General features: G+C 51.3%; 1 protein-coding gene across 1 annotated transcript in view; it reads left to right on the forward strand.

The window, feature by feature from the left end:
* The window catches only part of LOC149436249 (fatty-acid amide hydrolase 1-like), a gene marked incomplete at its 5' end in the record, with an annotated part of 43,067 nt that overhangs the window by 13,084 nt on the left and 14,518 nt on the right, over nucleotides 1–15,465 (forward strand). The window contains 6 exon segments of the mRNA XM_089661816.1: nucleotides 419–498; nucleotides 501–624; nucleotides 4,017–4,057; nucleotides 8,315–8,439; nucleotides 8,698–8,823; nucleotides 15,199–15,296. Coding sequence (XP_089517942.1) covers nucleotides 419–498; nucleotides 501–624; nucleotides 4,017–4,057; nucleotides 8,315–8,439; nucleotides 8,698–8,823; nucleotides 15,199–15,296 — 594 coding nt within the window.

A 15,465-nucleotide genomic window follows, 5' to 3' on the forward strand; every position in this document is an offset into this window, starting at 1 on the left:
CCCCCCAGTGTTCTAGTTTGCCCCCCCAGTGTTCTAGTCTGCTCCTCCCCCCCCCCCCCCAGTGTTCTAGTTTTCCCCTACCCCCTCCTCAGTGGTCTAGTTTGCTCCCCCCCTGTGTTCTCAGTGTTCTAGTTTCCCCCCCAGTGTTCTAGTTTGTTCCTCCCCCCCCCCCAGTATTCTAGTTTCCCCCCCATGTTCTAGTTTGCCTCTACCCCTCCCCCCCAGTGTTCTAGTTTGCCCCTACCCCCCCAGTGTTCTAGTTTGCCTCTACCCCCCCAGTGTTTCTAGTTTGCCCCTCCCCCAAGTGTTCCCTTAGTCCCAGTCCCAGTCAGTGGACAATGGGGGGGTGCCATTGGGAGGGGTGTTACCGTGTCTCAGATCTCGGGGTGCAGATAACGGGGTGCCTCTCTCTCCACAGCTACGACTGCAGCAACCCCATCTTCGGGCAGACCCTGAACCCCCTCAACCACAAGAAGACCCCCGGGGGCTCCTCAGGGGGGAGGGGGCCCTCATCGCAGGAAGAGGTTCAATTCTCGGCTTTGGCTCTGACATTGGAGGGAGTCTCCGCTTCCCCGCCGCGTTCTGCGGAATCTGTGCGCTAAAACCGACCGGAAACCGACTCAGGTGAGTCATAGCGTCCTGTACACTGCGCTGTACGTTACATACCTTCTGTATACAGATCATATACACTGCGCTGTACGTTACATACCCTCTGTATACAGATCACCATATACACTGCGCTGTACGTTACATACCCTCTGTATACAGATCATATACACTGCGCTGTACATTACATACCCCTCTGTATACAGATCACCATATATACTGCGCTGTACATTACATACCTCTGTATACAGATCACCATAACACTGTGCTGTACATTACATACCCTCTGTATACAGATCACCATATACACTGCGCTGTACGTTACATACCCTCTGTATACAGATCACCATATACACTGTGCTGTACGTTACATACCCTCTGTATACAGATCATATACACTGCGCTGTACGTTACATACCCTCTGTATACAGATCACCATATACACTGCGCTGTACATTACATACCCTCTGTATACAGATCACCATATACACTGTGCTGTACGTTACATACCCTCTGTATACAGATCACCATATACACTGCGCTGTACGTTACATACCCTCTGTATACAGATCATATACACTGTGCTGTACATTACATACCCTCTGTATACAGATCACCATATACACTGCACTGTACATTACATACCCTCTGTATACAGATCACCATATACACTGCGCTGTACATTACATACTCTTTGTGTACAGATCACCATATACACTGCGCTGTACATTACATACCCTCTGTATACAGATCTCCATATACACTGCGCTGTACATTACATACCCTCTGTATACAGATCACCATATACACTGCGCTGTACATTACATACCCTCTGTATACAGATCACCATATACACTGCGCTGTACGTTACATACCCTCTGTATACAGATCACCATATACACTGCGCTGTACGTTACATACTCTCTGTATACAGATCTCCATATACACTGTGCTGTACGTTACATACCCTCTGTATACAGAATCATATACACTGCACTGTACATTACATACCCTCTGTATACAGATCTCCATATACACTGCGCTGTACGTTACATACCCTCTGTATACAGATCATATACACTGCGCTGTACGTTACATACTCTCTGTATACAGATCATATACACTGCGCTGTACGTTACATACTCTCTGTATACAGATCATATACACTGCCCTGTACATTACATACCCTCTGTATACAGATCACCATATACACTGCCCTGTACATTACATACCCTCTGTATACAGATCACCATATACACTGCGCTGTACATTACATACCCTCTGTATACAGATCACCATATACACTGCGCTGTACATTACATACTCTCTGTATACAGATCACCATATACACTGCGCTGTACATTACATACCCTCTGTATACAGATCACCATATACACTGCGCTGTACGTTACATACCCTCTGTATACAGATCACCATATACACTGCGCTGTACGTTACATACCCTCTGTATACAGATCTCCATATACACTGCGCTGTACATTACATACCCTCTGTATACAGATCTCCATATACACTGCGCTGTACGTTACATACCCTCTGTATACAGATCTCCATATACACTGCGCTGTACATTACATACCCTCTGTATACAGATCTCCATATACACTGCGCTGTACATTACATACCCTCTGTATACAGATCTCCATATACACTGCGCTGTACGTTACATACCCTCTGTATACAGATCATATACACTGCGCTGTACATTACATACCCTCTGTATACAGATCTCCATATACACTGCGCTGTACATTACATACCCTCTGTATTCAGATCTCCATATACACTGCGCTGTACGTTACATACTCTCTGTATACAGATCATATACACTGCGCTGTACATTACATACCCTCTGTATACAGATCTCCATATACACTGCACTGTACATTACATACCCTCTGTATACAGATCTCCATATACACTGCACTGTACGTTACATACCCTCTGTATACAGATCACCATATACACTGCGCTGTACGTTACATACCCTCTGTATACAGATCACCATATACACTGCGCTGTACGTTACATACCCTCTGTATACAGATCATATACACTGCGCTGTACATTACATACCCTCTGTATACAGATCATATACACTGCGCTGTACATTACATACCCTCTGTATACAGATCACCATATACACTGCGCTGTACATTACATACCCTCTGTATACAGATCATATACACTGTGCTGTACATTACATACCCTCTGTATACAGATCACCATATACACTGCGCTGTACATTACATACCCTCTGTATACAGATCACCATATACACTGCGCTGTACGTTACATACCCTCTGTATACAGATCTCCATATACACTGCGCTGTACATTACATACCCTCTGTATACAGATCATATACACTGTGCTGTACGTTACATACCCTCTGTATACAGATCTCCATATACACTGCGCTGTACGTTACATACCCTCTGTATACAGATCATATACACTGCGCTGTACATTACATACCCTCTGTATACAGATCATATACACTGCGCTGTACATTACATACCCTCTGTATACAGATCACCATATACACTGCGCTGTACATTACATACCCTCTGTATACAGATCATATACACTGTGCTGTACATTACATACCCTCTGTATACAGATCACCATATACACTGCGCTGTACATTACATACCCTCTGTATACAGATCACCATATACACTGCGCTGTACGTTACATACCCTCTGTATACAGATCTCCATATACACTGCGCTGTACATTACATACCCTCTGTATACAGATCATATACACTGCGCTGTACATTACATACCCTCTGTATACAGATCACCATATACACTGCGCTGTACATTACATACCCTCTGTATACAGATCACCATATACACTGCGCTGTACATTACATACTCTCTGTATACAGATCACCATATACACTGTGCTGTACATTACATACCCTCTGTATACAGATCTCCATATACACTGCCCTGTACATTACATACCCTCTGTATACAGATCTCCATATACACTGCGCTGTACATTACATACCCTCTGTATACAGATCATATACACTGTGCTGTACATTACATACCCTCTGTATACAGATCATATACACTGCGCTGTACATTACATACCCTTTGTATACAGGGGGGGCATTGGGGGAGGGGACATAGGAGGAGGGGGACTCTGGGGGAGGGGACATAGGGGGAGGGGGACTCTGGGGGAGGGGACATAGGGGGAGGGGGACTCTGGGGGAGGGGACATAGGATGAGGGTGGGGGGAGACATGAAGATATCACCTTAGCCAATAGCAGTGGCCCCGGACACAGATACATAAGAGGGTGACACTGCGCTCAGCCAATGAGACGCGGGGCGGGGGGCGGGTCTCCACACTGATGAGGTCTCTTTGTTTTGCAGTAAAGTCGGGGTTCAGTCCAGCTCCCCCGGGCAGAAGTCAGGTGAGTCCTCTGTGTCATCCCATGTATGTGCAGGGCGGAGCCTCTCATGTCTGTTCAGGGCGGAGCCTCTCATGTCTGTTCAGGGCGGAGCCTCTCATGTCTGTTCAGGGCAGAGCCTCCCATGTCTGTTCAGGGCGGAGCCTCCCATGTCTGTTCGGGGCGGAGCCTCCCATGTATGTACGGAGCGGAACCTCCCATGCCTGTTCAGGGCGGAGCCTCCCATGCCTGTTCATGGCGGAGCCTCCCATGCTTGTTCAGGGCAGAGCCTCCCATGCCTGTTCAGGGCAGAGCCTCCCATGTCTGTTCAGGGCGGAGCCTCCCATGTCTGTTCAGGGCGGAGCCTCCCATGTCTGTTCAGGGCGGAGCCTCCCATGTCTGTTCAGGGTGGAGCCTCTGATGTCTGTTCAGGGTGGAGCCTCCCATGTCTGTTCAGGGTGGAGCCTCTGATGTCTGTTCAGGGCGGAGTCTTTGATGTCTGTTCAGGGCGGAGCCTCCCATGTCTGTTCAGGGCGGAGTCTTTGATGTCTGTTTAGCATGTTCCTGGTACATTCCCTGCAGTTACAGCATGTTCCCGGGATATTCTCTGCAGTTACAGCTCGTTCCCGGGAGATTCTCTGCAGTTACAGCATGTTCTTGGGAGATTCTCTGCAGTTACAGCATGTTCTTGGGAGATTCTCTGCAGTTACAGCATGTTCCTGGGAGATTCTCTGCAGTTACAGCTCATTCCCGGGAGATTCTCTGCAGTTACAGCATGTTCCTGGGAGATTCTCTGCAGTTACAGCATGTTCCTGAGAGATTCTCTGCAGTTACAGCATGTTCTTGGGAGATTCTCTGCAGTTACAGCATGTTCTTGGGACATGCTCTGCAGTTACAGCTCGTTCCCGGGAGATTCTCTGCAGTTACAGCTCGTTCCTGGGAGATTCCCTGCAGTTACAGCTCGTTCCTGGGAGATTCTCTGCAGTTACAGCATGTTCCTGGGAGATTCTCTGCAGTTACAGCATGTTCCTGGGAGATTCTCTGCAGTTACAGCATGTTCCCGGGAGATTCTCTGCAGTTACAGCATGTTCCTGGGAGATTCTCTGCAGTTACAGCATGTTCCTGGGAGATTCTCTGCAGTTACAGCATGTTCCCGGGAGATTCTCTGCAGTTACAGCATGTTCCTGGGAGATTCTCTGCAGTTACAGCATGTTCCTGGGAGATTCTCTGCAGTTACAGCATGTTCCTGGGAGATTCTCTGCAGTTACAGCTCGTTCCTGGGACATTCTCTGCAGTTACAGCTTGTTCCCGGAGATTCTCTGCAGTTACAGCATGGTCTTAGTGGAATATTCACTGTCACGCAGTCCCAGGCCTGACTTTGTCTCTGAAGGCTCATTTTGCAGGCTGAGCACTAAGAGTTCCTCATGATTAGGACTGTTGGGCGCCTTCCATCAGATTTCCATTAGGGGGCGCCCCCATTTTCTGGAACCAACATTTCAGACGTCGGGTACAGGAGAGGGTCCCCAGCGGCCACAAGCTGCTCCCAGCCCCGCCCACATTAGCAGATCTCCATGTGACCTCAGCCTGGCCCCGGAGTTGGCAGTAGGGTGTTCCCAGTTCCCAAACTAGAAGGAGACATCCGGCCATCCATGTCTCAGTTCAGGCCGAGGACTTCCCATGGACCACCCCGGGTCTGTCCTTCATCCCTGTCCCTGTTGTTCCAGCACACCGGCCATGACCGGGCTTCTCTGCACTTCCCGTCTGTGTCTTGTCTTCTGCACCTCGGGTGGTCGCCATGGTGGTGGCCCCTGTGGTAGCCATGTTGGGCTCCCAGGCCATCGTCATTGTGGGATACCTAGAGACCCTCCTGCTTCATGGACAGCTGGGTCAGGTTCTGGAGAACAGCATGGCCCTGACTGTCCAGATCATGCACAGGTCCGGTTGGGTCAGCAGTGGAGCCGACTCATCACCTGGGACATCTGGGCCTAGATACTCCTCAGAGGAAATGTCAGACTCTCCGCTCCCAATTCTATTCCTGACCCCTAAACCCATCCGATTCATCTGCACCCAATCGTCCGGATCTCCTGTCCTAAGGTGGACCCTCCTGTCCTTTCCAACCAAGGAAGCCGCCATCTTGGCTTCTGTATGATCTGCAGTTGCCAAGGTCCTGCACATGTGATCAGCGATGACTCCGGCCATTGGATGGTTTGACAGTCAGTTGAAGGCAAATGTGCCAGCAATCCCGGCATTCCATGTTTTGGTAAATCGATGGGTTTAGTCCCCCTGTGAAGACCAGTTCACCATCCTGCCTCTTCATGGTCCTGAATCGGTGATCTCCAGGAAACTGAAAGGCAGGCCGTGTCCTGCAAGGACTATCATCACCCATGGAACTCTTCACTTGTAGGGAAAGAAACTTCTATCCCAGGAAATTGTCTGTGGGGTGGATCCGGGCCTTTGTGCAGATGGACCTGGACCAACATTTGGCCGATAGTCCCATGAAGGCCTCAGTGTTGGTGGTCTTCCTCCAGGACCATTGGCTTCCTAGTCTTGATGAAGATCCTTGTACTGGGTGTCTCCGTGAGATCGGAATTTTGTTCTCTTGGCAACTCAGAAACCAAGTTTTGAACCTTTGAAGGATATTCCCCATTCCACTGTCTTTGTATCTTGTTGTCACCACCCCTGTGAGGTGAGTGCCGGATCTGCTTGCCCTTTCTGGTCCTCACATGAACACGTTGGTGTTTCCTTCCTACCCGGGACAGGTTGTGCCTTTCACCCCAGCAGGACTTTGTTCTTCTGTCCCTCCAGCTCCAGTCCAGCAGCAGGAGATCCATTGCCTGGATGGAGCTCGTGTTGTGTGTCCACCTTGCAGCTGTGGCGTCTGTCAGGAGGGCTCTTTGTCATCCCTGATGGTGCTCATTCGGGGAACTGGCTTCTGGTCCCACCATTTCCCAATGGCTCACACAGGTCATCTTCCATTGCAGGCCACATCAGCATTATGGTTGCCCTCACAGGGCCAGTTGTATCTGTTAGACTAGATGCCCAGAGCACCCCACCCCCCTTACATCAGATGTCAAAGAGCACCCCTACCATCACAAGTCCAGAGGCCCCCCCTACATCCCAGTGCACCCCCTTACCTTGTACTGCTGCTGGGAAGACGCTGGAGGCAGAGCTGGGATGCAGAAAGTGCAGGGTCTGGAGGAGGACCAGAAGAGGACTGGAGTCTGCTGAATGTTGACACCAGGGGAAGTGGACATGAGGAGGTGCTGCGACTGCATGGAGAGGTGGAGGAGTTCTGTCCTCTCTGCTGCAGTGTGGGAGGAGACCAGGTGGGTGTTCAGGCCTCATCTTATGGTTCAGGTGTAAGGTCCTTCATGTGTCTCTTTATACTTTAGGCCATTCTGGATTCTGTTGGTGCTGGTGACCTCCTCCCCCCTCAGTTGGATTGGTTTTGGACACCCCAACAGTCTCTGAACTCCTGTGACCCCCCCAATAGACGAGAAAAACAATATTATAATCATTAAAACCATTCCTTGGAGTCTATTGGGGGATATTGGGGGACATTGGGGGACATTGAGGGACATTGGGAGACATTGAGGGACATTGAGGGACATTGAGGGACATTGGAGGACATTGAGGGACATTGGAGGACATTGGAGTCTGTTGGGGAATATTGGGGGATATTGAGGGACATTGAGGGACATTGAGGGACATTGAGGGACATTGAGGGACATTGGGAGACATTGAGGGACATTGGGGGATATTTAGGGACATTGAGGGACATTGGAGTCTGTTGGGGAATATTGGGGGATATTGAGGGACATTGAGGGACATTGAGGGACATTGGGGGACATTGGGGGACATTGAGGGACATTGAGGGACATTGAGGGACATTGGGGGATATTGGAGGACATTGGGGGACATTGAGGGACATTGGTGGATATTGGGGGACTTTGGAGTCTATTGGGGGATATGGAGGGACATTGGGGGACTTTGGAGTCTATTGGGGGACATCGAGGAACATTGGGGGACACGGGCCCCCTCCTCTGTGTTAATGATCATGCTTTTGGTTCTCTTTGCTGGGAACTTTGGGGTTATCCTGGGTGGGCCTATAGTTTTCATAGTGTCCAATCTTCCTGTGGGGGGGGGGGGGGCAGTGTAACCCCAAAGTCTCAGAGTTCCTGTGTCCCTCAGTGAACCCCAAGAATGGAGTTGACTGTAAGTACCGGAACCCCGTTGTATCATCTGATGACTGTTTGTTGTTTCTGTTCTCTCACTTTACAGTTACAGGGATGGTGGGTCCGATCGCCCGAGATGTGGAGAGTCTGGTGATCGCCATGAGGGCCCTGCTGTGTGACGACATGTTTCAGCTGGATCCCACCATCCCCCCCATCCCCTTCAATGAGAAGGTAATGCAGACAGCAACCACTGAGCATTATGGGTAATATTCTGGGGAATACTTCAGCCACGTGGGGGATGGGAGTCTCTGATGAGGCGCCACCTTCAGGCTGTGATAGAGCATAGCACTGCCAGGTGTCAGGACGATGCGGTGTCAGGACGATGCGGTGTCAGGACGATGCGGTGTCAGGACGACACGGTGTCAGGACGATGCGGTGTGTTTGTTGCCGCCATCTCTGCTAAGGGGTCACTCTGGTGTCATTTTTCAGGTGTACTCCGGCACGCGGCCCCTTCGTATCGGATACTATGAGGATGACGGCACCACCATGGCGACTCCATCGATGAGACGGGCCATTCTGCAGACGAAGGAGCTCCTGGAGGAGGCCGGACATCAGGTGGGTCCACATGAGGAGGCGGAGCTGGCGGCTGATTATGAGGTCAATGAGGGTGGAGATGGGCGGAGCACTTTGCGTTGTTCTGTCTCCAGTGACAGGAAGTGATGAAATCAGTAATAGGAACAATTCTCCTCGTCCCGTACCTCGTACCGGACATACCGGACACACTGCACACACTGGACACACCGGACACACCGGACATACTGGACATACTGGACACACCGGACACACCGGACATACTGGACATACTGGACACACCGGACACACCGGACATACTGGACATACCGGACACACCGGACATACTGGACATACCGGACACACTGGACATACCGGACATACTGGACATACCGGACACACTGGACACACTGGACACACTGGACATACCGGACATACTGGACATACCGGACACACTGGACACACCGGACACACTGGACATACCGGACATACTGGACACACTGGACACACCGGACACACTGGACATACCGGACACACTGGACACACCGGACACACTGGACATACCGGACACACTGGACATACCGGACATACTGGACACACTGGACACACCGGACACACTGGACATACCAGACACACTGGACATACCGGACACACTGGACATACCGGACACACTGGACATACCAGACACACTGGACATACCGGACACACTGGACATACCGGACACACTGGACACACCGGACACACCGGACATACTGGACACACCGGACACACTGGACACACCGGACACACTGGACATACCGGACACACTGGACACACCGGACACACTGGACACACCGGACACACCGGACACACCGGACATACTGGACACACCGGACATACTGGACATACCGGACATACCGGACACACTGGACACACCGGACACACCGGACACACTGGACACACCGGACACACCGGACATACTGGACACACTGCACACACCGGACATACTGCACACACCGGACATACTGCACACACTGGGCATGATCCCGGAGTTCCGTGTGGAACACTGAGGTCATAACTCCCTATGGGGGAGGTGCAAGGATTCCACCTATGTCTGTAGCCCCCCTTGTCCTCGTTATTTTCACCCTCAGGCCTGGGAGAAGTAAATCCCCGACACGGAAGTGTGCACAATACATCTCTGAAAGTCGAATGCATGACAAGAACGGTTATACAGAACTCAGTGGGCGTGGCCTAATCTCAGGGTGACCAATGAAACGTTCCATTCTTATCAATATAGTTACGTGAAGAACAGAAACTGGGAATAGTTGAGGGATTCCATATGAGGTCCTTATACAGAAATGACACAAATCTGAGGAAACGAGAGAGAAGTTATAAAACCGAAACTAACTTCACACGTCCAGAGATGTCGGCACACAGAACGGGCGACAATCAGATTTCTGTACAATTATAACTATGTTGTAACCCTGAAAATGTGCTTTTTTGGTAAATTTGGAGACCTCAACACATCCAGCGGTGTCTTCCTCCATCACTTGTTTTTCATCCGTAACTGCGTCCATCTCACCTGCGTCCATCTCACCTGCGTCCATCTCACCTGCGTCCATCTCACCTGCGTCCATCTCTCCTGCGTCCATCTCACCTGCGTCCATCTCACCTGCGTCCATCTCACCTGCGTCCATCTCACCTGCGTCCATCTCACCTGCGTCCATCTCTCCTGCGTCCATCTCACCTGCGTCCATCTCACCTGCGTCCATCTCACCTGCGTCCATCTCACCTGCGTCCATCTCACCTGCGTCCATCTCTCCTGCGTCCATCTCTCCTGCGTCCATCTCACCTGCGTCCATCTCACCTGCGTCCATCTCTCCTGCGTCCATCTCTCCTGCGTCCATCTCACCTGCGTCCATCTCTCCTGCGTCCATCTCACCTGCGTCCATCTCTCCTGCGTCCATCTCACCTGCGTCCATCTCACCTGCGTCCATCTCACCTGCGTCCATCTCACCTGCGTCCATCTCACCTGCGTCCATCTCTCCTGCGTCCATCTCACCTGCGTCCATCTCACCTGCGTCCATCTCACCTGCGTCCATCTCTCCTGCGTCCATCTCACCTGCGTCCATCTCACCTGCGTCCATCTCACCTGCGTCCATCTCACCTGCGTCCATCTCTCCTGCGTCCATCTCACCTGCGTCCATCTCACCTGCGTCCATCTCACCTGCGTCCATCTCACCTGCGTCCATCTCACCTGCGTCCATCTCTCCTGCGTCCATCTCTCCTGCGTCCATCTCACCTGCGTCCATCTCACCTGCGTCCATCTCTCCTGCGTCCATCTCTCCTGCGTCCATCTCACCTGCGTCCATCTCTCCTGCGTCCATCTCACCTGCGTCCATCTCTCCTGCGTCCATCTCACCTGCGTCCATCTCACCTGCGTCCATCTCACCTGCGTCCATCTCTCCTGCGTCCATCTCTCCTGCGTCCATCTCACCTGCGTCCATCTCTCCTGCGTCCATCTCACCTGCGTCCATCTCACCTGCGTCCATCTCTCCTGCGTCCATCTCTCCTGCATCCATCTCACCTGCATCCATCTCACCTGCATCCATCTCACCTGCATCCATCTCACCTGCGTCCATCTCTCCTGCGTCCATCTCACCTGCGTCCATCTCACCTGCGTCCATCTCTCCTGCGTCCATCTCACCTGCGTCCATCTCACCTGCGTCCATCTCACCTGCGTCCATCTCACCTGCGTCCATCTCACCTGCGTCCATCTCTCCTGCGTCCATCTCACCTGCGTCCATCTCACCTGCATCCATCTCTCCTGCGTCCATCTCACCTGCATCCATCTCACCTGCATCCATCTCTCCTGCATCCATCTCACCTGCGTCCATCTCACCTGCATCCATCTCACCTGCATCCATCTCACCTGCATCCATCTCACCTGCGTCCATCTCACCTGCGTCCATCTCTCCTGCGTCCATCTCACCTGCGTCCATCTCTCCTGCATCCATCTCACCTGCGTCCATCTCTCCTGCGTCCATCTCACCTGCGTCCATCTCACCTGCATCCATCTCACCTGCATCCATCTCTCCTGCATCCATCTCACCTGCGTCCATCTCACCTGCGTCCATCTCACCTGCGTCCATCTCACCTGCATCCATCTCACCTGCGTCCATCTCACCTGCGTCCATCTCACCTGCGTCCATCTCACCTGCGTCCATCTCACCTGCATCCATCTCACCTGCGTCCATCTCACCTGCGTCCATCTCACCTGCGTCCATCTCACCTGAATCCATCTCTCCTGCGTCCATCTCTCCTGCATCCATCTCACCTGCGTCCATCTCACCTGCATCCATCTCTCCTGCGTCCATCTCTGTCCAGTCTGAGATAGGCTGCCTTACCAACAGCAACATTTCAAATCTGTATCCCGCCATCAAGGTTTGGATGTATATATATATAGGGCCCATTTCTGCACCAACCATATCCATCCCAGCTTCTTCCTTCCAAACTTTCCTCAATCTTTTCACATGTTCTGTCACATGTTCTGTCACATGCTCTGTCACATGCTCTGTCACATGCTCTGTCACATGATCTGTCACATGCTCTGTCACATGCTCCGTCACATGATCCGTCACATGTTCTGTCACATGCTCCGTCACATGTTCTGTCACATGCTCCGTCACATGTTCTGTCACATGCTCCGTCACATGTTCTGTCACATGCTCCGTCACATGTTCTGTCACATGCTCCGTCACATGTTCTGTCACATGCTCCGTCACATGTTCTGTCACATGCTCCGTCACATGTTCTGTCACATGCTCCGTCACATGTTCTGTCACATGTTCTGTCACATGCTCTGTCACATGCTCTGTCACATGCTCTGTCACATGTTCTGTCACGGCCTCTTTTGTTCCTCGCTTACAAACAACAGGAGTTGCTGCCGATTTCCTCCTCTTCCATATTCTCTCCATCTCGGCGCTCAGCTCCTCTCACGCCTTTCTCTGAATGTCTTCCTTCAGCCATACATGGGTGGCTGCCGGGGTTCCAGGATCCACTAGAACATTGATTGTAGACACCTCGGTCCAGTCACACCCGGAGTCCATGTCATATCCCACAATCCCGTCAAGGATTAATTTCATGTTCTGCTGTGAACACGGTCTGTCTCATGGCTGTCCTCCCTCTTCCCTTCTGTACTATCAGGACTAAGGGGGATTGTGATGGTCTGTCTGTCCTTGAAGGTCTGAGGAGAAACAAAAATCTTCCTCTCTTTTAGGCAAAGCTGGATATACTTTTGTATAACTTGTGGGGGGGGGGGGGTAAAAGTGGAGATTTAAGCTACTGTGCTCTGCCATGTAACCAGACACATATTTCAGCCGCTGAGGACCTGCTGCTTCCAGATACTTCATCAATGTGACAATACCTGGACAGTTCAGGATATATTGTCTTTTTGTTTTCAGTAATATCACTGAACACGTTACATAGGAGCTTCATGTTTGGCAGAGATCCCCCACCTTAGAGATCCCCCACCTTAGAGATCCCCCACCTTAGAGATCCCTCACCTTAGAGATCCCTCACCTTAGAGATCCCTCACCTTAGAGATCCCTCACCTTAGAGATCCCCCACCTTAAAGATCCCTCACCTTAGAGATCCCCCACCTTAGAGATCCCCCACCTTAGAGATCCCTCACCTTAGAGATCCCCCACCTTAGAGATCCCCCACCTTAGAGATCCCCCACCTTAGAGATCCCTCACCTTAGAGATCCCTCACCTTAGAGATCCCCCACCTTAGAGATCCCCCACCTTAGAGATCCCTCACCTTAGAGATCCCCCACCTTAGAGATCCCTCACCTTAGAGATCCCTCACCTTAGAGATCCCCCACCTTAGAGATCCCCCACCTTAGAGATCCCTCACCTTAGAGATCCCCCACCTTAGAGATCCCCCACCTTAGAGATCCCTCACCTTAGAGATCCCTCACCTTAGAGATCCCCCACCTTAGAGATCCCCCACCTTAGAGATCCCCCACCTTAGAGATCCCTCACCTTAGAGATCCCCCACCTTAGAGATCCCTCACCTTAGAGATCCCCCACCTTAGAGATCCCTCACCTTAGAGATCCCCCACCTTAGAGATCCCTCACCTTAGAGATCCCTCACCTTAGAGATCCCCCACCTTAGAGATCCCCCACCTTAGAGATCCCCACTTAGAGCAGAAATCCTCTGTGAGGCAAAGCAATAAATATGACGTGTCGGTACAAAATGGAGGTTCTCTAGCTCCTACTCTGCAGAGGCTCTAACACAGACAAATCCTTTCGACATTTCAGGAGTCTAACACTCACAGTGCGGACTTTGTACTCTCTCCGGAACACAAATGACTACCTAACAGTTTCTTAACACGCAGCAAATAGGCACTTCTACTTCTGCAATGGCAGGAGGACTCCTGTGAATTCACAATTATACCTGCCTAGGCAAAGTTTTCCCCAGAGGTTCCAAAAACCTCTGAATTCCTTTGGGGACCCACCTCAACGACCCTCCGTGAGATCCAACAATCTCAAACGGAAACTTGGGCTGCTGTCCCGGGGTCTTTAAAGGGGGACAATCCAGGTAAAACTAAGACTGGCTCAGCTTACCTGACCGGCCACGCCTTTAATCCCACTTCTGACACCAGATTGCAAGGATTCCATCTATGTCTGTAGCCCCCCTTGTCCTCGTTATTTTCACCCTCAGGCCTGGGAGAAGTAAATCTCCGACACCGAAGTGTCATCTCTGACAGTCGAATGCATGACAAGTACAGTTATACAGAACTCGGTGGGCGTGGCTTAATCTCAGGATGACCAATGAATTGTTCCATTCTTATCAATATAGTTACGTGAAGAACAGAAACTGGGAATAGTTGAGGGATTCCATATGAGGTCCTTATACAGAAATGACACAAATCTGAGGAAACGAGAGAGAAGTTATAAAATGGAAACTAACTTCACACATCCAGAGATGTCGGCATTATACAGAAAGGGTGACAGGGGTGATGTCATGTCCGTCCTGTGCTCAGTGTCTGGAGAGGGCAGGGTGTGCTCTGGGGGAGGGGTGATGTCATGTCCGTCCTGTGCTCAGTGTTTGAAGGGGGCAGGGTGGGCTATGGGGGAGGGGTGATGTCATGTCCGTCCTGTGCTCAGTGTCTGGAGAGGGCAGGGTGTGCTCTGGGGGAGGGGTGATGTCATGTCCGTCCTGTGCTTAGTGTTTGAAGGGGGCAGGGTGGGCTATGGGGGAGGGGTGGTGTCCTGTCCGTCCTGTGCTTAGTGTTTGAAGGGGGCAGAGTGGGCTATGGGGGAGGGGTGATGTCATGTCCGTCCTGTGCTCAGTGTCTGGAGGGGGCGGGGTGTGCTCTGGGGGAGGGGTATGATGTGGGGGCGGAGTCTGATGTTTGCTGCGGTTTTCTTTCAGTTGGTTCCGTTCTCCCCTCCCTCCATAGAGAGCGCCATGTATGATCTGGTGATGAAAGGGTTACTGGCAGACGGAGGAGCCACCTTCCTGGAGAACTTGTATGTATAGCCCATGTATGGCCCCACCCTTCCTGGACTGCAGTGTCAGTGTGTGTGAGAGAGGAGTGACATCATCACTGTGTGTGAGAGAGAGGAGTGACATCATCACTGTGTGAGAGAGAGAGAGGAGTGACATCATCACTGTGTGTGAGAGAGAGGAGTGACATCA

The sequence above is a fragment of the Staurois parvus genome, unplaced genomic scaffold (assembly GCF_062004578.1).
Source record: "Staurois parvus isolate SC_StPar_1 unplaced genomic scaffold, SC_StPar_1.0 ptg001392l, whole genome shotgun sequence".
In the NCBI taxonomy this organism is placed as follows: domain Eukaryota; kingdom Metazoa; phylum Chordata; class Amphibia; order Anura; family Ranidae; genus Staurois; species Staurois parvus.